This window comes from Candoia aspera, chromosome 2 (assembly GCF_035149785.1).
Source record: "Candoia aspera isolate rCanAsp1 chromosome 2, rCanAsp1.hap2, whole genome shotgun sequence".
Lineage (NCBI taxonomy): Eukaryota > Metazoa > Chordata > Lepidosauria > Squamata > Boidae > Candoia > Candoia aspera.
Genome location: NC_086154.1, coordinates 203,955,979 through 203,979,526, shown reverse-complemented (window position 1 = coordinate 203,979,526; position 23,548 = coordinate 203,955,979). Strand labels below are relative to the sequence as shown.

Sequence of the window (23,548 nt, the reverse complement as noted above, 5' to 3'; positions counted from 1 at the left end):
AAGCCCCATTAGACTGTGTGGAGGTGTTTCTTTTTTTCCATTCCAGTCCAGTTTCTGTCATCTTGCTATCTTTTATTCCTTATTTTTATTTCTTTAAAAAAAAAAAAAAGAGTTTTACTCGTGGGCCACCCAGAGTCATTGGGAGTTGGGTGGCATACAAATTTAATAAATGAATAAATCCTCCAATTTTAATTCCAATAATCATCTCTTCTGATTTTATCACCTTTATGATATTCACTTTTTATGTTAAAATAGGTATGGAGACAGTAAACATTATTTTGTCACTTCTTTCCCTCTACTGAACCTCTCTGCTCTTCCAAATTCAGTTCTAAGAGTAGCTTTTTGTTAATTGTAAAAATTCTTCAGAAAAATAATCAGATATTCTGGTAGATGTTAACTTTGGTATGTCCCACATGTTCTACACAAAGATCTTGATGAAGTTAATAAAAGAGAGGTAAACCTCCTTATCATATTTTTCTTTATCTACTGTATCTTATGTTAGCTGTCTGATCTTATGTCCTTCTGCCTTTTTTGAAATCTTCCTGTTCACCTGGCATTTCTCTTTTCATGTATAGCTATATAGCTCTATTCTTCCTGATAAGATTATAAGCAAAGAATTGATGCAACACTTCAATAATTTATATATTCTCTTGCATCTTACCTTCTCTGGTATAGCTAATTCCCCCTGCCCCCCTGCCCCCCTGCCCTGGTTTTTAGGCCAGACAGATTTGTTCCATATTTGTTGATATAGAGCTGTTAGCACTTTAATTGTCTTTTTTCATGCTGCTTTTAACACTTTGGTGGATATTTCTTCTGTGCCTAGTGCTTTCCTATTTGATAACTAGTCTATTGCCTGTCACACTCAATCACTAAAGGAATCATTCCTGAGTATGTTCTCTCTGTATACTTTTTTCCATCATTCTATAGTCCCATTTGTAAAGGATTTTACTATTGTCTTTCCATGATCCCATAAATTCATTTATACCTCATCATATCTTCTCTGATTATTCTTGAGTTTCCCTGCCTTAGCTGGAAATGTTCCTGTTATACCTCTGAACTTCTTAACAAGATTTCTTGGGTTTCTTTCCTTTTCTTGTAATATTCTTCCATTTGTTGACATTCTTGGTTGAGATATGCTTCCTTTGGGAGGGGGGGTTGATATTAGAAGTCTGCATTGTTGCCCAATGTTTTTGTGTCTATCTTTCCCTAGGTAGGAAGGTAGGCATTTATATAGTTACTAAGGTATGGTATATGTCAGGGGATTACAATAACTTGTTCTGAGAGCTATTTAGATTTTTTCCTCATTGAAGAATGTTTTTTCCACTTTGGTTTTCACAATTTTTTATTGCTTTAATATGCAACATTAAAAGAACAAAATCAAAAATGGGGGGAAATGCAAAAATATATTGCCATTGTATAACCCAGAGTAAGCTATCCCCAGAGCTGTGTGAACTCTGGAGAGGGTGTTGAGAGATGGGAGAGCAACTCAAACAAAATCTCTTCTTTCAACTTGGTGTTCTGTCAAGCTAAAAAAAGGTGAAAATAGAGAATGATTTATAATGTTAATATGAGAAGGAGGATCAGAAACAAAGCTGGCATCAAGGGGGAAGTCTTAGAACTTCTAGGAGGACATGCCAAGATTAGAGAGGATTCTGTGGTGAAGAAGGTGAATAACAGAGGGAGCCAGCTGGCTGCTAGAAATGCACTATAAACTAGAGATCTCTAGCACTTTGATGATGGCCTGTGTTCTTTGGTTTCTATCTAGTAAACCTAACCATGGACTGAAGAGTTAACATTAATTCAGATTTATTGGCTGCTGGGTGAGACTGGATCAAGACTCACTGAAGCATTCAAGGGCACAGTCTAGGGAAGGAAGAATGTTGAAGAGAAGCAACATAGTGAAGCAAATGGCTAGATAACCCTATGGTTCTGCTGGGGTTGAAGGTGATGAAAAATAAGAAGATATGGTCAAAGATTTGCCTTCCAAAGAAATAACCAGACAGTCACCTACTGTTTCTTCAATCTGAGAGTGGATGGTAATTAAGCCTTTTCCTTAGATATAAAGTGGTAAATAGGAGTTAGAGACATGCAGGTTATACATATTAGGGACATACCTGTGTTAGGCATGTAGCATATTGTGTTATTTATTTTATTTTATTTTATTTTATTTTATTTATTTTCTATCCCACCTTTATTATTTTTATAAATAACTCAAGGCAGCGAACATACCTAATACTCCTTCCTCCTCCTATTTTCCCCACAACAACAACCCTGTGAGGTGAGTTGGGTGGAGAGAGAGTGACTGGCCCAGGGTCACCCAGCTGGTTTTCAGGCCTAACGTAGGACTAGAACTTTCAGTCTCTGGGTTTCTAGCCCAGCACCTTAACACTAGACCAAACTTTTACAAATGCTTTTAAGAACAGATGCACATCTAGAGAAAAAAAAGTGTGAAGTGCTGCAAGGTTATGCTATCCTATGCTTGCCTAGAGAAGAGGGAGAGCTTCACTCATGAAATAATGGATAACAATTAGCAATGCTGAAGTATAAAAAAGTGAATCTACTTGGCTACTTTGAGAAGGCTTGGCTTATATTTAAACTGCTTATTTCTGTCTTTGTAAATTTGAATAAAAGAGTAAAATCTGGAAACTACTGTATATCTCCTTGCCCAGTCCCCATCAGATCATAAACCTGTGTTGGGGCATCACCTGTGACAGTCACACATACTTAGTTTTTAAAAACATTAAAACTGTCTCAAAATAATAATATTGATCAGTCTTTCCATTTTGTCAAGAAAAGCTAAGTAGTAAGAGAGGACATACTAGTCCAGCACTGTAACTCCAAAAAGGTATAGTGTTTCCATCATGCCAAAATCAATGTCCCTTCATATATTAATAGGCTCCAAATTTTAGTATATATTTCAAAATTACATTCACATCTTTAAACTTTATTATTTTTCCCCAAATCATATTATTTAAAAACTTATGAATATTAAATCATACAGAGATCACAGTACCGTAAGCATATATCATATGGGTAAGTTTCCACTTCCGCTTCAGCAAAGGATCATTACCTTGTCATGGTGCTGGAGCTTGAGCACCTCAATGATGCCATGAGCAAAACCATGAAGGGCCACACAAGACAGGAAGGTCATGACAGAGAGGTCAGACTAAATGCGATCCCTGGGGAAGGTAATGGCAACCCACCCCAGTATTCTTGCCGTGAAAACTAAATGGATCAGTACAACCAGAGATATGTCAGTATACCATCAGAAGATGAGACCCCCAGGTCGGAAGATGGACAAAATGCTACTGGGGAGGAACAGAGGGTGAGTTCAACTAGCCCCAGATGTGATGACGCAGCTAGCTCAAAGCCGAAAGGAAAGCTAGCGGCCGACAGTGCTGGTGGTGAATGGTGAATCCAATGTTCTAAGGATCAACACGCCATTGGAACCTGGAATGTAAGATCTATGAGCCAGGGCAAATTGGATGTGGTTGTTGGGGAGATGTCAAGATTAAAGATAAGACATTTTGGGCGTCAGTGAACTGAAATGGACTGGAATGGGCCACTTCACATCAAATGACCACCACATCTACTACTGTGGACAAGAGGACAACAGAAGAAATGGAGTAGCCTTCATAATTAATAGTCAAGTGGCTAAAGCAGTGCTTGGATACAATCCAAAAAACGATAGAATGATCTCAATTTGAATTCAGGGCAAGCCACCTAACATCACAGTGATCCAAATATACGCCCCAACCACAGATGCTGAAGAAGCTGAAGTAGAGCAGTTCTATGAGGATCTGCAGCACCTACTGGACAACACACCTAAAAGAGGTGTTATCTTCATCACGGGAGACTGGAATGCTAAGGTGGGCAGTCAAATGACACCTGGAATTACAGGTAAGCATGGCCTGGGAGAACAAAACGAAGCAGGACATAGGCTGATAGAATTTTGCCAAAACAACTCACTCTGCATAACAAACACTCTCTTCCAACAACCTAAGAGACAGCTTTATACATGGACTTCACCAGATGGACAACACCGAAATCAGATTGACTACATCCTCTGCAGCCAAAGGTGGTGGACATCTATACAGTTGGTAAAAACAAGACCTGGAGCTGACTGTAATTCAGATCACGAACTTCTTATTGCACAATTTAGGATCAGACTAAAGAGATTAGGGAAGACCCACAGATCAGCTAGATATGAGCTCACTAATATTCCTAAGGAATATGCAGTGGAGATGAAGAATAGATTTAAGGGACTGGACTTAGTAGATAGGGTCCCGGAAGAACTCTGGACAGAAGTTCGCAACATTGTGAGTTATGCCATATTTGATTGTGGATGGATTGCACTCCATGGGGTGGACCTGGTCTATATTCTGGGGGTTCACCTGCACTATTAGCTCCTGCTCAAAGAATTACATACTGTATGCCAGTTATGACCTTATTTATTTATTTATATTTTGAATTTAGTCACCGCCCATCTCACTCAAAGAGCGACTCAGGACCGTGAGGCCCTACTTATGGTTAGTCACCTCTCATTTGGGCTATATAATACACTGCCCTTGAAGACCACTCAGAAGCTTCAACTGGTCCAGAATCTAGCAGTCTAAGTAGTGATGGATGTCACTAGGAATTCACACATCATATCTCAGCTTCAGAAGCTGCACCGATTACCGGTTATTTTCTGGGTGAAGCTGCTGATTGCCATCTATAAAGACCTATACGGCTTAGGACCCAGTATCTTTGGGACTGCTTACTCCCTCTGGATTCTGCCTGCATAGTAAGATTGTGAAGAATAGGGTTTTTTCAGAAACTTTCTTCAAGAGAATGTCATCTGCAGGGATCCTGGGGACTACCCTCCTTCTTTGGATCAGCATCCTCAAGATAACTCTTTCTCTGGTAATATTCCAGAAAGCTGTCAAGACATAGCTATTCAGAAGAGCTTGGAATAGGGAATTGTGAAGAGGGAGGCTCCCTGCTATGGTATTTGTTGATGTTCGTTTATTCTTTTGGCACAAAGTTTGCTGTAATTGTAATTTGTTGTTTTATGTTGTTACTTCTCTTGTTATTTCTCATGTTTTTAATCCTCTTACCAGGTAGGGTTTTGTAAGCTTTAGGTCTCCACAGATTACAGCAGCATACAAACTCATGTAAGTAAATACTTTCTACTTGATATACTCTCAGCAGCATATATAAGGAATCTTACTGATATACAATACATTGTGTGATGACACATTGCCTGATACTATTCCTCTAAATTTACAATTGAAGTCAACCATAGTTTGCTATAATATTACCCATCATATATTAAAACCTGGTGATTTTTCTTCTCTACTGTGTTATCAGTACAGAGCAGCCTTTCTCAACCTTTTGACCCTGGAGGAACCCTTGAAATATTTTTCAGGGCTCAGGGAACCCCTGCGCTTTCAGGCTCAAATGTAAGCCAGAAGTTACAAACGCATATTTGTTTCATGGGTAGGCCTGTATATATGCTTGAACAGTGTTCTTAAACTAAACGTAAAGAATGAAACTTACCTCTTTAATGTGAAGTTGCCTGAATTTGAATTTTTTTAAAATAAATCATGATCTCCCAGGGAACCCCTAGTGACCTCTCACGGAACCTGAGAGTTCCACAGAACCCTGGTTGAGAAACCCTGGTATAGAGGAATCCAGCAGAAAATTGTATAGCAAACTCAGTAACCAATATTCCAAATTCCAATGTTGTTAGAATATGACTCCCATCTTCCCTAACCATGGTGGGTCCAAAATTTCTTATCTCTGTTCTATAGATTTCCTACTCTACCAGAAATACCAACCTGATTAAAAGTGTCTGCATGAAACAATATCCTGCAATACAGCATGCCTCTGATACTGCGTGTTTATTCTTAGGCATCTTCTGCCTTTATAGTTGCCTTCTTTTGTCAAAATAGCAGAAGTTCAGAGCTGCAAAACACTGTCAGCCAGAATAAAAGCAAGATCTGAGAAAACAGCTGCAACTGCAAGCATGAAGGCAAAAAGCCTCATTCTTATCTGAGACCCATATTTGTTATCCTTCCTTCTCCTGCCTATGCTATTGGTATTCCTGAAGAAGCAGCTCTGTGGCCACTGACTGTACCTTCTCTGTGAAGGCTGAAGGCAAGGAAAAGTGACATAGTTACATCTGGATTCTGTCCCCCACACCCATATCCAGATGCAGATACTGTATAAACATCTGCAGTACAAAATACAAATTAGCTATCATCTCAGATAGCAGTCTTGAGCAGGTTAATATGTCTGGATTAGTTAAGTTTATGGAAAGTTTATTTCTTTTGGGAAGAAATTTTGAACCTAGGGAGCAAATATGTTCAAGGACTAAAAGACGTTTTCCATAATACATTGATTTCTTTAGACATTAGGAAATTTAAATAATTGCTTATTTTGGAACCTAAAAGCTTAGTCCCAATCTTCTTTAAGAAACAGGAAAAAAACGTATGGATAAAAGTACAGCATTAGAATAGTTTGTCTTTGCACTGTGTATACAGCTGTGAGATAGTGTACAACTACAGGCTAGCAAACTGGGTAACAGGCAATCTATTAGTAAACAGAAATAAATAGAAACTCTATTTCTCAGGATGGTTTTTCAAAGTGCCACCTGTAGATAACTCAAGAAAAGGGTGCACAATCTTGGTTAGTCCAGGGATGAACTTGGTCTTTAAGTTACGTATAGGGTTACACATCAAAAAGGGAACAGGCAGCAGCAAAAAGGTAAATTGATACTGTTAACGTCATTACAGCCACTCCTCATTTAGTGGCTACCTCATGCAGTGACCATTTGCAAATAAAATGGTAATAAAAAAACATATCATTTTCTGACCAATGTGTGCACTTATGGCAACAGCATACGCCTGAATGGGAGTAATAATGACATAGCTATATGAGAGAATTTTATCTAAATGAGATGGCAGCAACCAGTGATCATCGCAGCATCTCTCTCTCTCTCAATCACATGTTCGTGTAGTGACCATTTCACTTCTGATTTAAGGAACGGATGGTGGTCACTAAATGAGGAGAGGGTGTACTACTGATTGACACTAATTTATTTCAATTTCTTAATGCACATGCACAGTGACACATGTACACTCACAGTGATCAAACACCACCTTATTAGTATTCTTGACTGATTTCTTCTTCACTGATGGAAGGACTAAGAGCAGCAGGCAGCTGCTGAGTAGGGTAGGTGCAGAGACATGATTAGCTTTGCAAATGTTGGGTAGCTTCAGTGTTTGGATAGGTAAGTGCAATTGGCTTGGCACACTACCCTCTTTTCAGCTAATGGTAGGCACAATGAATGAGCAGGCACCCCCTGCTTAGGTCAGGTAGGCAGATGTGATTATTCAGCAAACACTGGGGATCTGCAAAGTTTGGCTGGGCAAACTTTGGATTGGCATGGTTGGCTTGGCAAGCCTGAAATACTGCCACTACTGGGCAGGAAAAAGCTACTACTCCCTGGAAGACTTAAAGCAGATAGGGTTAGATGGTAAGCTGGAAACATGCAGGAGGAGGATTAACTCCTTGCCTTCTCTCCTGGCATGACCCCACTCTCTAAATTGCCACATCTGAATGGCAGGATATTTCTCTGGGGTTCCTGGATCAACTTACTCTCTCTCATCCCAACTCACCTCACAGGGTTGTTGTTGTGGGGAAAATAGGAGGAGCAAGGAGTATTATGTATGTTTTCGGCCTAGAGTTATTTATAAAAATAATAAAGGCAGGACAAAAAATCTAAAAATCAATTTTATTGTGGAGAGTGTTCCAGAAGACAGAATCTCACATGCTTACTTCATAAATTGGAAGGAAACTAGAGTGGAGACTCAGAAGTTACTTCAGAACAGAAGTCACCATTTGAAGACACAGCTTACAAACCATATATAAAACAAATCTGGGGCTTTACAAAATCCTTTATACTATGATTTGAGGGCAAAAGGATTTCTAGCCATTAAGAACTTGTGTGTTTGGAAAACATGTCTTTATGAATTCAAAGTGAGGATTAATTTTGTGTATCTGTTTTGTGAGGAACTATTGTTTCAAGGCAGCAAACTTAGTGTGGAAACAACAAAATTCATAAGAAGCAACTTTTGATTTGTTTTCATTAAAATTAGGTGAGCAAATTACAGGTAGTCTTCACTTAATGTCCAGTTGTTCAGCAACTATTTGAAGTTACGACAGCACTGAACAAGGGGGATTTATGACCAGTCCTCATAGTTGCGGCTGTCGCAGCATCCCCACAGTCACATGATCACGATTTGGGTGCCTGACAATCAGCTCGCAATTACGACATTGCAATGTCCTGCAGTCACATGATTGCCATTTGCGATCTTCACTACTGGCTTCCAACAAGCAAAGTCAATAGGGAAGCCAGCAGAAAATCACAAATGGCAATCATGTGACTGCAGGATGTTGTGACCGTGCAGGATTCACCTAACAACAGCAACTGGGACTGCCCGAAATGCTGTAATTTGTCAGCATAGTCACATGACATTGTGCCTTATGACTGTGTCACTTAGTGACAGAGTTCCCAGTCCCAGTTACCATTGGTAACCAAGGACTACCTGTAGTTTAAAGTTTTTTTTTAACTTGGTTCTGATCTAAATGATTGATGACAGTCAATACTGCTGTGAACAAAAAAGATATACCTATTAAGAATTAGGCAAGTTAGTAAAACATGATTGTTGCTGTTGTTGCTGTTATTTGGGGCCATCCAAATAGAAATAGTCAAAAGTAATAATGAAATTTAGTTTCCCTGGTAATTTCCAATCCCATAATATTTTACTTTTAATTAGTACTTAGATGCCATCCCAATCATTCCTGAGTTATGATTTATTCTCATTCTCATTTCTCTTCTAATCATTTTTAAATTTTAAATCCCATAATTAAACTACAGCTTTTAAATTTTAATAGGCAATGGCTATTATCATTATAAAAATGCAACTTCAAGAAATAGGAAAGCTGTATAACAGCTCCTAAGTGGCTGTTCAGAAAATTATAAGTAGAGGTAATCATAAATCCATTTTTACAACTTCCTTTAGAAGACTGGAAGTTTCTTGCCATACATATTAAGAACTGAGGTATGCCTATAATCCAGGACCTTTCCTCCCCAGCCATTTTCCGAGCTATTATGATGTCATGGTGGGTTTTACTAATCACTTCATTTAAAGGTGTCCAGTAATAGAATAATACTGCTTCTTACATGAAGAAAGAACTGCTCAATCTGGGTAGGAAAATTTTACACAGGACTAAACACAGAAGTGTAGACAGGAGAATGAGCCCCAGAAACTGAAAAGAAGGATAACTGTGTGGAAAGGACTATGCCAGAACCAAGTCTTCTTCTACAGGAAAGTGAAGCCAACTTAGCTAATAACTTACCTCTGGGTCTCAACGGTAAAAATGTCTAGTAATCATAAAGAATGCATACAGTATTACAATTGGGTACTAGATTTTCCTGGGCTGCTCCCATGTTGTGCATTTTCTGTAAAATATCCATCATTCCCTTTTTAAAAGGCACCTTCATGATTCTGCGAAAAAATATTTTCCTCCTTCAGTGTTTTTATTCATTTTTTAGAGCTCAGAAAATCTTTTTTATTGTTCCTTTTTATTGATTTTCACATAACACTAAGCTATTATGTGGCTGGTTTGTTTTGGGCTTAGCCTGATGTACGAACATATCCATTATGTCTTAGCATTATATGCAAACCATTAGGCCGCTAACCATAATGAGTTTTGGTTTTGGCTTAATGTGATGTGCAGATCAGACCTCTGGAAGAAACATTATTCAACCTCCAAGTATTAAACTTCCACAGTTGCTCAGTAGCTTTGTAGGCCATTTATGTATGACTTGTCATGGCTGCTCCAGATTGATACACCCCTTCTATCTAAAATAGATTCTCTTACTTGAACCTTGCCCACCTTCTGGGCATTGACTTTACATCACATAAAATAGTTCCATTTAATGAGAAGGAAGGGGATATTGAAAAAGCTGGCAGAACTTTAAGTATTTCCACTCCAGAAATTTATACTTCTCTAGCAAACACAGCAATTTGATTTGGGAATAATGTAGTTCATTGTAGTAATTTCTATAAGCTCCACTATCAATTTTTGAGAAACTCTTCAAGGAGATGAAAAATATGAGAGTGAAGTCTTTTTATGTAGTTACCTTTTTCCCCACCTTTACATGGCAAGTCATCCACATGAACCTCTACCATGTGTATGATTTTAAACAGAAGGAGGAGGACAAGTTGAGATAGAATTTAATCTGGTGAATGATTGTATTTTTATCCTATTCTCCACTGCCACCTTGTGGAATACATAAATCAATTAAGCCTGTTTTGTTTCATCCTCAAGATTAAAAAATACCAATAAGAGAGGAATTTAATTTTTGTTTCATACCCATAAACTCCAGCTTTTGTACTTGTTAAAGCTATTCTAATGTGTTTTGCTTCTAGTCTGCTCATAAGACATGAATGCTAGTTGGCAATTATCTTTATAAAATAAACTGGACATACATAAATTATATCCATTGCTGTTTTTTTAACAGTTGGGGATCAAAACTGGCAGTAGACTTTAAAACTAGTAACCAGAAATCAAAGAGAAAAAAGACCCTTAGAGATCTGCATTATTCAAAAAGTCCTCCAAAAGTACAAAGAAAATGGTAGAGTTTTATTTCAATTTACCACTATTATACCATATTTTTTTAGAAATAGCTAAAATCTCCCAAATCTAGGTAAAGAAGATCAAACCAGTCCATACTCCAGGAAATAAAACCAGACTGCTCACTTGAGAGAATGATATTAAAGGCAAAACTGAAGTACTTTGGCCACATAATGAGAAGACAGGACACCCTGGAGAAGATGCTGATGCTAGGGAGAGTGGAAGGGAAGAGGGGCCGATCAAGGGCAAGATGGATAGATGATATTCTAGAGGTGATGGATTCGTCCCTGGGGGAGCTGGGGGTGTTGAGGACCGACAGGAAGCTCTGGCGTGGGCTGGTCCATGAAGTCACGAAGAGTTGGAAGTGACTAAATGAATAAACAACCCAAATCTAGCCATGTCTAGAAAAGATAGCACTCCCACATATACAACCCAAAGTATGGATCCAGTATGTAGATGACACTTTCATCATAAGAAAAAAGGAACAACTGAAGGAGACACATGAAACCATCAACAACCTCTCCAATGGAATAAAATTCACAAGGGAAGAAGAAAACCGTTCTTGGGGGTGGCTCGTACCCTAGAGTCCCTCCCACCAGCCTGGATTTTTATACTTTTCTTGGATTCTATTTATTTATTTACTGTATTTGATAATAACTGTTTTTATGAGATTTTAATGTTTATATTTCCTGCTTGATTTTACTGTAAACCACCCAGAGTCCCTCTTTTGGGGGAGATGGGCGGTGGCCAAATTTGATTGATTGATTGATAAATAAATAAATAAATAAATAAGAAACACTAACCTTCCTGGACATCCTCATCAGCAGAGGAAATGATGGCAAGTTAGAAACACAAGTCTACCGGAAGCTACCCACACTAACAAGTCTACTGGAAGCTACCCATTACCAAAGCAACAACCCAACCTCCCACAGGAGAAGCTGCGTAAGAACATTATTCAGATGAGTACAAATGCACTGCAGCAACCCAGAACACCAGAAAAAGGAAACAGATCACCTATACAGCATCTTCCAGCAAAATGATACCCCCCCCAACTTTATCAAAAAGTGTCTTACCACCCAACCCACTACAACCCAACCAACAGAAGCTATGAAAAGGATAACACTGCCATACATCAGAAACATCTCAGAAACCACCAACAGACTGTTACAACCACTGTTACAACCACACGGCATCACTGTACCACATAAACCAACTAAAACTCTTCAAAACATATTAAGTAACCCAAAAGACCCAACAACCCAAGAAAAAAAAACAGCAGTTATCTACAACATACAGTGCAAAGACTGTAACAGTCACTATGTAGGACAGACAGGCAGAAGACTAGCAGAGCACATCCATGAACACCAACTGACAGTCAGAAGACACGAGGAAAACTCCTTAATCTCACAACACATGGACAGACTTAACCATACTTTCAACTGGGAAACTGTGAGCATCCTAAACCAAGCCAAATCCAAAAATACCAGAGAATTCCTGGAAGCTTGGCACTCAGACAAAGCAGCCATCAACAGACACATAGAGGTAAACAGCATTTACATACCATTCAAAAGAGACAATAGAAAAGCCAAAAGACCAGTACACCACCTGCCAGCAATCAACACCCAGATATGCAAAGACTAACACTAGGATTAACACCAGATGAACAATTAAACAGCACAATACACCCTAATCAAGGAACTATTAACTCAGCCAATCAACCCAGCAGCAAACAACAGCCCAGTCAAGGAACTCCCAAAGAGAGAACACCTCCCCCAAGACAAGCTGGACAAACCATGGTATATAAACAGAGAGCAAGACCCACTCCCTGTTTGCACTGAAGATGTTGCCTAGTCTGGCAATGAAACATCTGCAAGAAAACAAGACTCAGAGAGTACCAAGGACTCCACAGTTCAACCCTGAGCTACAAATATTCACTTCAATTAGTACCATTTTAAAGTCCTCAGGATAGCTTCATGAAAAAGTGTTGATTTTTTGGAGGCTTTGGAACAGCAAATTGGAGGACTACATGCTACTTTATATATTTAGAGAGTTTTGTTTAATCCAAGATGCTTCAACCCTTAAAAACGTGCTCCCCAATTTTACTAATGGAAGTTATTCAAGTTATTCATAGCAGAAAGGGTCTGTGTGTGTGTGTGTGTGCACGCATTCAGAAAGAGAGATGCTTATGCAGCATGATGTTTTACTCACCTATATTTTGGGTCTTTAAATCCTGAGGGCATCTCCTGATTCCTACTAGCTCTAGATTAATGTCCTTGATATTAGAGTTCTTTGTTCCTATCTCCTCCCCATACAAAAGTCTTCAGGAATCGATAGTTCTTGAAAGTCACAGAGGGAAGTACTCCTCTCACTGACTTCTCAACTACTGTACATGTCTGATTTTAACTAGTGTAATTATGGGTATTTCCCCACTTGCTCAAATCACAGGATGAACGTGCCATAGCAACCTTTCTTTTCTGCCATGTCTTCATGATGTTGCCTTCATCTCATCCCCAGCCCACATATAAGGTGGCTTAAAGTTGTCCATCTGTTCTCATGCTGAAGTAGAGTCTCCCTTTTCAACAACTGACATGCCATGGCAGGGCTGCTGAACCTGTATCTAATGTGCTTCATAATTAGGTGACCCTCAGGGGGTGAGATTATCCCAGCCATGTTAGGCTGATGCAGCATTCCCTTTGCCTTCAAGTCCCTTTTGGCACTCTCCTCAAGACCCATTCTGCTTCACGGTGCAAGAAAGTCTGGTTCTTTCAAACTGGGTTCTCCCCCTATAACTCCCAGGTCTCTAAGCCAATCCCTGGCTCAGAGATCTGGATCAGCTTGACTAGCAGCTGACCAGCAGTGGCTGCACACTTCCCCAAAACCAGTATAAGCTTTGATTGATGCTTAAACCTGCTGCTCTAGCTAGCTACCAAAACTCACTTCCTCCCTCAGGTCTAGCCTACTTTAAGGGGAGGGTCAGTCCCATGAGGTAGACCAGACCCCAAAATCAACTCCACAGGAAGAGCAGAAATATATCTTATTGAGATAGGCTGTAACTACAGAATCTTGTAAATCTGCTTGTGTTTTTCCTCCCCTCCCTCTTATTCCCCAGTGAGTCAGGAAGGGGCTAACCTGAGTCTCTTCTTAATACTGAGAATACTTAGAAGAGAGAGCAAGAGGGAGAGAGAGAAAGAGAATACTAAGAGAGCCAGTTTGGTGTAGTGATTAAGGTATTGGCCTGCCTTAGGCATGAAAATGTGCTGGGTGACTTTGGGCCAGTCGTTCTCTCTCAGCCCAGCCTACTTCACAGGGTTGTTGTTGTGGGGAAAATAAGAGGCAGGAGTATTAGGCACATTCGCCCCCTTGAGTTATATATTTTAAAAGGTGGAATAATACATACATACATACATACATACATACATACATACATACATACGTATATACTGTACATATCTCCCTTCCCAGGACTTAAGGAATGCTTCTCTCCCTTTTGGTTACATAATGGTTTCTGAATATTCAAGGCCACCTCTCTGGTTCTCTGTTGGTGGATATTTTCCTGTCAGCAGGTGAGATTTGGTGGAAAGGGAAGAAAAGAAAGCTGGGACAATCTACCAATTACTTTCTTTAATGTGCCCTGTGCACGGTAAATAAGAACAGCATCATTTGCCAGCTTCGTGCCTGGGCAGGATAGGAGTCAACTCATCAATTGTTACACCAGGATAGTTTTCTGCCAGCTCAGTCACAGAAAGTTGGCACTTTAATTTAGCCATGAGGAAGAGTCCCATATCTATTTCAGAAGAAGCCTGAAGGATTTATCATTTCAGTAAATCTTAGCTTCAGGCTCCCACCCCTGCTCTGATGGATCAATTATAAAAGAGTAGATAGCTGTAATGTAGAAGCATCAACCTCGTTCTCCTCTTGTGAATCATAACGCTCCCATTCAGCCCTTCCCCCAGACTGGGACCCATACAAAAATCCTGGGGGCTGGGGATTCCGGGAGTTGCGGCCGCCACATGCATAGGATGCCAGGATGGTGAAGGTTATCTTACCATATGTGAAAATATGTGTTTATGAAACATATCCCCAGGTTACTTTTTTAAAAATTCCTTATTGAATGTGATAAAATGAACAGATGTAACTGTCTAAGGAAAAAAGACACCTACCAATTTCAACAGGGAGATCTGTAATCTGGTTACTGGATAATTCAAGAATTCTCAGTTCCTGAAACAAGGCAATGTAACTTGGAATGCTTGAGATCTTAGTATTGTTTATGTGCCATTCTTTTAGGTATGTTTTCTCTTTCAGCGAATCGGGGAATTCCTAAGAAGAGAAGATTTGGGACATTAAGGAATCTTTCACAACAGCAGCATTTCTGCCTACCAATCCCTCACAAAGCCATTTGAACTTAACCACAGTCACTGGCTATGAATGACATTTCAGTGCAAGAAGTACTGCTCTTCCTTTTAACATATTAATGATGGTCTAATTCACTCTGTCATGTATTTGCTGTGCTATTATTCAAAAGGGAAATTAGAGGTGCGTTAGAGACATTGGAGATATGTGATTGGAGAGCTGTCCCATCTTTATGTTTCTTTAAGAAGAATCATCATGACCACTAACAAAGGGGGAAGGGTTAAACATTTTGGGTGCAGGATTTCCTCCAGCAAAGATCTGCTATTGCCTGCAATGAAAGCAAGCAAGTAGATATACATTTTCCTTAAATGGGCATATAGCAGCTGGGAGAGGGAATTTATATCAGGAAGAACAGTGCAAGACAAATATTGCCCATCTAATCCAGTATGGACCCTGGATCTTCTTTTTAAAAGAAATTAAAAATCAAAATATAGATGTCCTCTGTTCTGTCTTATTGACCCTTAAGACACTTCCATTTTTAACAAGGACATTCAGTCTCAGCTTTTCCGTGAACTGTTCTGAGGAATTTATCCTGACAAACTTAAAATACAGACTTACAAAATTGCTTTCACCTTACAGAATTGAACTATATTTTTAATAAGAAATTATATCCACAAGTCTTCTTTTTTAGCATATGAATATGCTCCTGTCTTTTGCTGTTGGAATATTTCAGCATAAATTACTGTATCCAGTTCTATTCTAACAGCTTCACTTTAACTTGATAAGCATTTAAGTTAACAATAATCTTTGAAAAGAAATTAAGGAAGCAGAGCTAAAAGATATGGAGTTATAATCTTACAATATCAGTTTGTGCTCTATCTCCAAAATTGAGACTAACGCCTTGTTGGTGGGCTTGCCTATGTCTCTTTTTTTTTCAGCTAATTAGATAACATTAATTGAAATGGCTTTGTGGACATAATATTCCCTCGGAGTGCACAGAAACAAAACAAAACAAAATCAAGCAACAAACCCTCAACAGTTATAATGTAAATAACGAAAGGGAGGGAGGAAAGAAGGGAGATCTGTGTAGAGGTTATTAGAAACATTATTTTAAATGCCTTTCCAGATTCTTGCTGACTGCCATAGAAATAAATATAATTTTTCAGGGTATACACCCATCAATCAGTCAGTCAGTCAGTCAGTCAGTCAATCAATCAATCAATCATTTTAGTTCTGGGCATATAAACCTTGATCTAGGTTTATTTGTGATAGGAACTGAAACATACTTCCTTTTGGCTTTGCTTTTCAATCCCCCCGCATGTTCCTCAGTAACCTTCAATACACAGATACCAACAGGAAACTAATCAATTGCTCTCCACTGTCAATGAGGCAACCATCCACAAATTTGTACGATATCCAAACTTCATGTAACCTGATGCCCAATGAAAAGCACATCAAGCCAACTTATCAGGGATAAATTTTAACATCCCACAATACCTCCCACCTACCCTGAAGGATGCCATGTTGGGAATACTACATGAGATCCAGCTGCCTGGCCCTGCTTAGGATGCTTGGCCAGAAAGAAAAGAATATGTATAGGGATAGAGGAAGTATTAACAGCTGCTAGGACCCTGCTGCTGTTCCAAAATGTCAGATGGCATGCCAAATGTGTGGAATGTTACACACGTTACTTTTAGCAACAAAGGAACCATTGTAGCATTGCTACTTTTGAGCTACTGAGCAATTGTTAGAAATACAGTACAGTGTGATCCAGTTTCTAGGAATGTCAGTCTTCCTGGTGCAAGTAGCAGCCATGGCATCAACCTCTCTCTTTCCCTGGTGGTATCACTGATATGAGAATAAATCACTGCAATGGTTGTTGGGTTGCTAAAGATAAGATGGAAAATATTAAGGAGCTGGAGTATCATGTAGTGAAGATATCTGGAAAGAATTTAAAAAAAAATCTCTATCAGAAGAATTTGGAGTATTGCTGCTTTGCCAAGTCTTTTCCAAATCTGATGACCTACTACTCTTTCCAAGAACTCCTTGCCAACATGGACAACCTGATGCAGAAAAATCAAGCTTTTTTTTTTCAATATTCTGACATGCACCTACTAAAATAAAATATATGCTTTGTCATTTATACAAAGAAAGAAGGGGAGTGGAGGCAAAATTAATGACTAGCAAGGTTCAGACAAACTTAAATCTGTCCAATTCAGTGGACATAAGGATATAATAAGGAAATAGTAACTCAGATAATATACTTACTGTCCAGTGTTCTCCTGAAAGTTGAAAAATAAATTTGCTTCTTTCTTTCTCATTCAACAAGGCAATCTTCTTAGTCAGTGGTGAGTTCTTTTCAATTTTATCCAAAATTTTGTTAGTATCTATGAAACCATTATTCAAATACACAGCCTGTGCAATGCCTTTTCTTCTGCACTCAAGCATAATATCCCATTCTTGCCTTATCCTGAAAAAGTACAAATGAAAGCATTTTCATTTTCTTCCTTCCTCCCCCCCAAATCTGCAATTATATCAAATTCACCAAGAAAGGCTCATTAAGCACTCAAAGGAATGTGTATCAGTTCTGCTGCTAAAGAGGTGGTGTAAAGGCAGGGAAGGGAGAGCTCCTGTGCATAAGAGACAGTCAGAAAGATGATCATCATGGTTACACTGATTGGCTAAAGAAAAAAGATCCATGGGGTCATCACTTGTGCCAGAGACATTCATATAAACTGGCATTAAGAAGGTGCCATATGTTCCTGAGAAATTCCAGTACACTTCGGATACTTAAGGTATAATCCTACGCACACTGAACCAGTCTGCCACACTAGTCAAAAATTATCTTAGTGTTCCCCAAGCTAGGTGTAACTCCTAGATTCTCATTGATGAATTTGTGGGTTGGGAATTCTGAAAGTCCATACATCTGCAGGGCACCAGGTTAAGAAAGTTGAATTATACTGATGTCAGTGGGTGATTGGTTCTTGCCTTTCATCCATCTCTGGGACTGAATTAGAAAATTGTTTTCTAAGCTATCCCTCCTTATCTTTATTTCTTCCCAAACCAATTTTATCTTGATATGTGCAGTACCAATGTGAATGAAAGAACTGTCAGTTATAGGTAAACATATGAAGATTATTTCTTTCTTCATTAGATTGCCTTTCTGTTCCAAGGACTAAACCAAAAATCTAAAGGCAAGCTGGAACATTTTCTAAACATTTCTTAGGGGCCTCAAAGTCATTTAAACATGAAGCTGGAGTCACATTATCATGAAAAATGACCTTGTAGTAGTGCATTCCAGTTTCTGCCATACAAGTTAAAGCAGCAGATAAGACTAGGCTGCTATTCTTGTACCTACTTTTCTTTCCTGTTTCTACCACAGCACTTTGACAGCAAAAAAAAAAGTGATGTTGCAGCAGCAATTCTCAATAATAAGAGCCAAAGGTCACCTTTGCAATATAACTTGCTGAGAGTGACTTTGCAGAGTGACTAATGTAAAGGTCATAGAGCAAAAGGGAATTCGCATAAGCAGGACAATGGTGGCGAGGTCACACAGACATTACTGAGATAAGTGATCAAATGTCCTTCTAGTATTGCTGAATAAAAATAGGCTCAAGAGAGTCAAGCATTCTTCATAAGCTGTTCATAAGCCACAATTGCTAGCAAATTGCAAAGATCGTTGAAGTACTTACTACTCTGGAGAATGAATGGGTGGGAGGTAGACTTCATGGAGAAAATATTAACAACACTCACATGCAAATATACATTTGAACAAACAGAACAAGCAGGAACTCCATTCAAAATCCAGCAACGCTTAGAGAAGTGGACAGAACCAAACCAAGATCATAAAGCAGTCACAGGAAACTGAATTAGTCCCACATTTGCCTGAAATTTCATGTATTTCAGCCCTTAAAAACTGACTCAATGGGTTTTTAAGAAACTGACACAATGGATTTTTCAGCCTTCAAGATCCGGCTATTCTCCCAGTCATGGGAGCTGGGAAGTTAGTTGAGCCTGTGTGGCATTATTTATTAAGGACGGGTTTTTCCTCAGTTGCCATTCTCGTTTGCTTTTTTGTTTAGGTTATATTCATGTTCATATTTCTTTCTTCTACTATTACACGGATGTTTTTAACTAAGTTTGCTGCCCAGAGTCACCTTGGGGAGTGGGTGGTCATATAAATGGAATGATAGATAGATAGATAGATAGATAGATAGATAGATAGATAGCCCCCATCCCCAGTGGTCTGCAAAAATAAAGCCTTAGCAATAGTTCAACTTAGTCAGATGGATACACAATTAAAGCATAGGATTAAAGTAACTTCCTTAGAAAAGAGTTCTACAATTGGGATGCTGTCACCAGAAAGGCCCAGTCTGACATTCCTGCCAGCTGCATTTGTGTTGATAGTGGAAACTGATCAGGGTTTCCAAGAATTATGACAAGCTTTTTTTGTATGTTTGTATGTGTGCACCTTCAAGTCAGTGTTGACTCCTGGTGACTGCCTGGACAAGTCCCTTGCCTGTTTCCTTGGCAAGATTTTGGAAATGGTTGTCACTGCCTTCTTCCTATGGCTAAGAAAGAACAACTGGCCCAAGGTCACCCAGTTCACTTCATGCCTATGGCAGGGCCAGAACTCATGATCTCCTGGTTTTTAGCCAGATTCCTTAACCACTACACCAAACCAGCTCTCATCACAAGCTATAGACAAATGTGTATGGAAATACATAGCCAGCTTACTAACACATCTATCTCACAGTCAGTAAAGGACAGTTATGTGCAAAATATTATTTTATTATTTTTAGTCCTCTTTTTCTCCTCTGAGAAATAGCTGAGGAGACTAACACAATTTTAAGATCAAAAACCTATTCTAGACAGTTAAAAAAAATATAAATTAGCATTACTATCAATACTAACATCAAGTAACAGTTAAAAGCCTGGCCAAAGAGGTGGGTTTTTACTGATTTTATAAATGTTGAGGAAGAGGCCAAGCAGAGTTGCCCAAGGATATGAGTTCCACAGCCGTGGAACAACATAGGAGAAAGCTCGTTCCAAACACAAATTGGTTTGCTAAGTGATGCCAATGGACATCCAAGAAGACCACAGAAAGATAGAAGGAGTATGCTGAAATATTGTATGGTAAAGATGTCAAAATTGAAGATGCCTTAGAAGATGTTTTCCATTTACAAGAATTATTAGTACTAGAAGATGAACTTAGATCAGCATCAATCATTACTAAGTCAGTAACTGATAGAATATCTATAAAAATTTAGCAAGCAATAAAAGAAGAATAGTAAAGGTTCTAATCAAATTATGTTAGCAAATCTGGAGAATGCCACAGAGGCCAACAGATTGGGAGAAGTCTACATACCAACACCAGTGAAAGGAGTCTTAACAGAGTGTGTAAACCAGGAATGAGCAATTGACAGCCTGTGGCAAATGTGGCCTGCCACCCAAAATCATCAAGACCATAGTCCCAAAAAGAAATATATTCACCCAATCTGTGAGAAAGAGGGAGACAGTGGCTGTCCATTTAGCTGTTCTCGTGAGCATGAGCGGCCTCCTTGGGCAGCCATTTTGATGATGGCTTCAGCAGCCAACTTGGTTCAGGCAGACCAACAGGTCTCCCACTTGGTGCTGGCAAGAATGAGAGCAAGCTACAAGATGGAGGAGGAGGAAGAAATGGGGGAAACATGGCCTCTGGCCCCTATGGAGAAGAAGGTTGTCAACCCCTGGTGTAAATTATCATATAATAGCCTTAATTTCAAATGCTAGAAAAATAATGTGTAAGATTATCTAACACAGGTTAGAGCCCTACTGTCAGCCTTTTGGAGTAGACCAGTCAGGAAACAGATTTACTGGAACTCTATTGATACAGACTATAGAAACAGATTCTTGAAAGTCTGACAGCATTTTCTATCCTTCCCTCTTATGCCAAAGAGATTTAAAGTGGAGATAATTTAAGTTTCTTTCTCATATTCTGTTCCTGTCCAGTGTTTAAAATATGTTTTGCTAATTGCTGCTGCATACCTTGTCCAAAGTCATCTCTGTAGTTTTCAGCACCTACACAGAAAGGGAAATGCTCAAGCTGGTTTTGGAAAAGGCCAAGATTCAAGAGACATAATTGTTTATGCACAACAGATAACTGAGAAAGCCAAATACAGGTGGTCTTCATTTAATGAATACTCGTTCAGTGACTGTTCGAACTTGCAATGGCACTGAACAAGTGGTAGTTATGACTGGTCCTTGTACTTACAGCCGTCACAGCATCCCACGGTCACATGGTCACCATTTACAACCTTCTTTTCCAGCTTCCTACAAGCAAAGTCAATGGGGAAACTGGCAGAAGGTCCCAAATGGAGATCACATTACATCCTTGCTTAATGACCTGTAGTGATTTGTTTAACAAAAGCAACTGGGAGTGCTGGGATTTCTATTGCTACGTGGCACAGCACTAGACATGATGTTTTATGACCGTATCACTTAGTGGTGGAAATTGCAGTCCCAATTGCCACTGTTAAGTGAGAACTACCTATAATACCAAAAAGAAGTCAGTATGTGCTTCGCTGATTATAGAAAGGCCTTGAATTTGTCAATCATGTCAAGCTGTAGAACTTACTTAGAAAACTAGGAATCCCAGAACATCTCATTATCTTCGTGTGAAACCGATACACAGGACAGGAAGCCACAGTCAGGAAAGAACATGGCAAAACAGACCTGTTCCAGGTCAGCAAAGGAGTGAGGTAAGGCTGTATACTCTCCCCTTATTTATTCATCCCATATGCTGAACATATAATGAGGGAGGCTGGACTAGAATAAGATAAGACTGTTTTTAAAATTGGAGAAAGAAACATCAATAACTTGCACGATGCTGATAGCTGAAAGTGCAAATGATCTGCAAGCTCTAGTAATGAAAGTCAAGAAGCAAACTGAAAAAAGGGGACTAAGATTAAATATAAAGAAGATCAAAATAATGTTGATAGATATAGCCACTAGCTTTAGAATTGACAGTGAAGATACCGAAGGGGTGGATAGCTTCTGCCATTTGTTTGTTTGTTTGTTTGTTTATTGAATTTCTATTACCACCCATCTCTCCCAAAAGGGGGACTCTGGGCGGTTTACAATAAAATCAAAAATTAAAAGCATAAATTACAATATAACAAACCAATAAATAAAGATAAAATAGATATAAAATCCAAGAGGTGAGGAACTTATTCATTGGGAGAGATCTATGGTACTAGCCACCCCCAAGAAGAACTGGTGCCCCTCCCACCCCATGCGTGGCGGCAGAACCAGGTTTTCAAGTACTTCCAGAAGGCCGGGAGTGAAGGGGCCTGCCTCACCTCTGGGGTCAGAATGTTCCAGAGGGTGGGCACCACTGCAGAGAAGGCCCATGTCCTGGACCCCACCAGGTGGAATTCCCTTACCGGTGGGGTTTGTAGCATGCCCTCTCTGCATGACCAGGTGGGACAGGTCGATGTTAGGGGGATGAGACGGTCCCTCAGCCACTCCATCTTACCAGGGTTCAGCTGAAGCCTGTTATTCCCCATCCAGACCCCCACAGCCCCCAGGGACTGAGAGAGGGCAGCCACCACATCACCTACCTCACCCGGGATGGAGATATATAACTGAGTATCATCAGCATAGTGATGATATCTCATCCTGTGGTGATGGATGATCTCACCCAGTGGTTTCATGTAGATGTTAAATAGGAGAAGGGAAAGAACAGAGCCCTGCAGGACCCCGTACAAGAGGGGCCAAGGGTCGGATCTCTCATCTCCTATCACCAACAATTGGGACTGGCCCCGGAGGAAGGAGGTGAACCAGCGTAAGACTACGCCACCCACCCCCAACTCCCTTAGCTGACCCAAACGGATACCATGGTTGATGGTATCGAAAGCCACTGAGAGGTTAAGAAGAGCCAGGATGGATGCACTCCCTCCATCCCACTCTCACCAGAAATCATCCATAAGTGTGACTAATGCAGTCTCTGTCCCATATCCTGGCCTGAAACCTGACTGAAGGGGTCTAGATAATCTGTTTCATCCAGAATCCTCTGGAGTTGCAACACCACCACTTTCTCAACCACCTTCCCCAAAATGGGGAGGTGGGAGACAGGACAGAAATTACTCAGCACAGTAGGGTTTCTTGAGGAGGGGGTGTATCAGTAAAGGGGTGTATCAACAAAGATTTAAGATTGAATGTTAAATAATGGGCTCAAATTATCATATTTGGACACATCTGAGGATCCATTTGAGGATCCAGCTCTCTTGAGAAGTCTGCATTACTGGGAAAAGTGGAAGGGAAAAGTGGAAGGGAAAAGAGGAGGATGACCAGCAGCAGGATGGATGCATCCAGTTACAGAAGAGATGGGTGCACTATTGGAAGACTAAGCCGGAGGCCCAAGCTGGGGACAGATCATCCTGAAGATGGTCTATCCATGTGGTCATTTAGAGTCAACATTATCTTGATGGTACATAATCAATGCATTTTCATACAACCTTTTAATTAG

At 39.7% G+C, this 23,548-nt stretch overlaps 1 protein-coding gene across 1 annotated transcript in view; it reads right to left on the bottom strand.

The window, feature by feature from the left end:
• LRRC2 (leucine rich repeat containing 2) overlaps positions 1 to 23,548 on the bottom strand; it is a 91,665-nt gene that overhangs the window by 44,937 nt on the left and 23,180 nt on the right. The window contains exons 3-4 of the mRNA XM_063295226.1: positions 17,308 to 17,509; positions 14,850 to 15,006 (exon numbers count right to left, since the gene is read on the bottom strand). Of these exons, the coding sequence (XP_063151296.1) occupies positions 14,850 to 15,006; positions 17,308 to 17,509 (359 nt within the window). The remainder of the gene's footprint in view (positions 1 to 14,849; positions 15,007 to 17,307; positions 17,510 to 23,548) is intronic.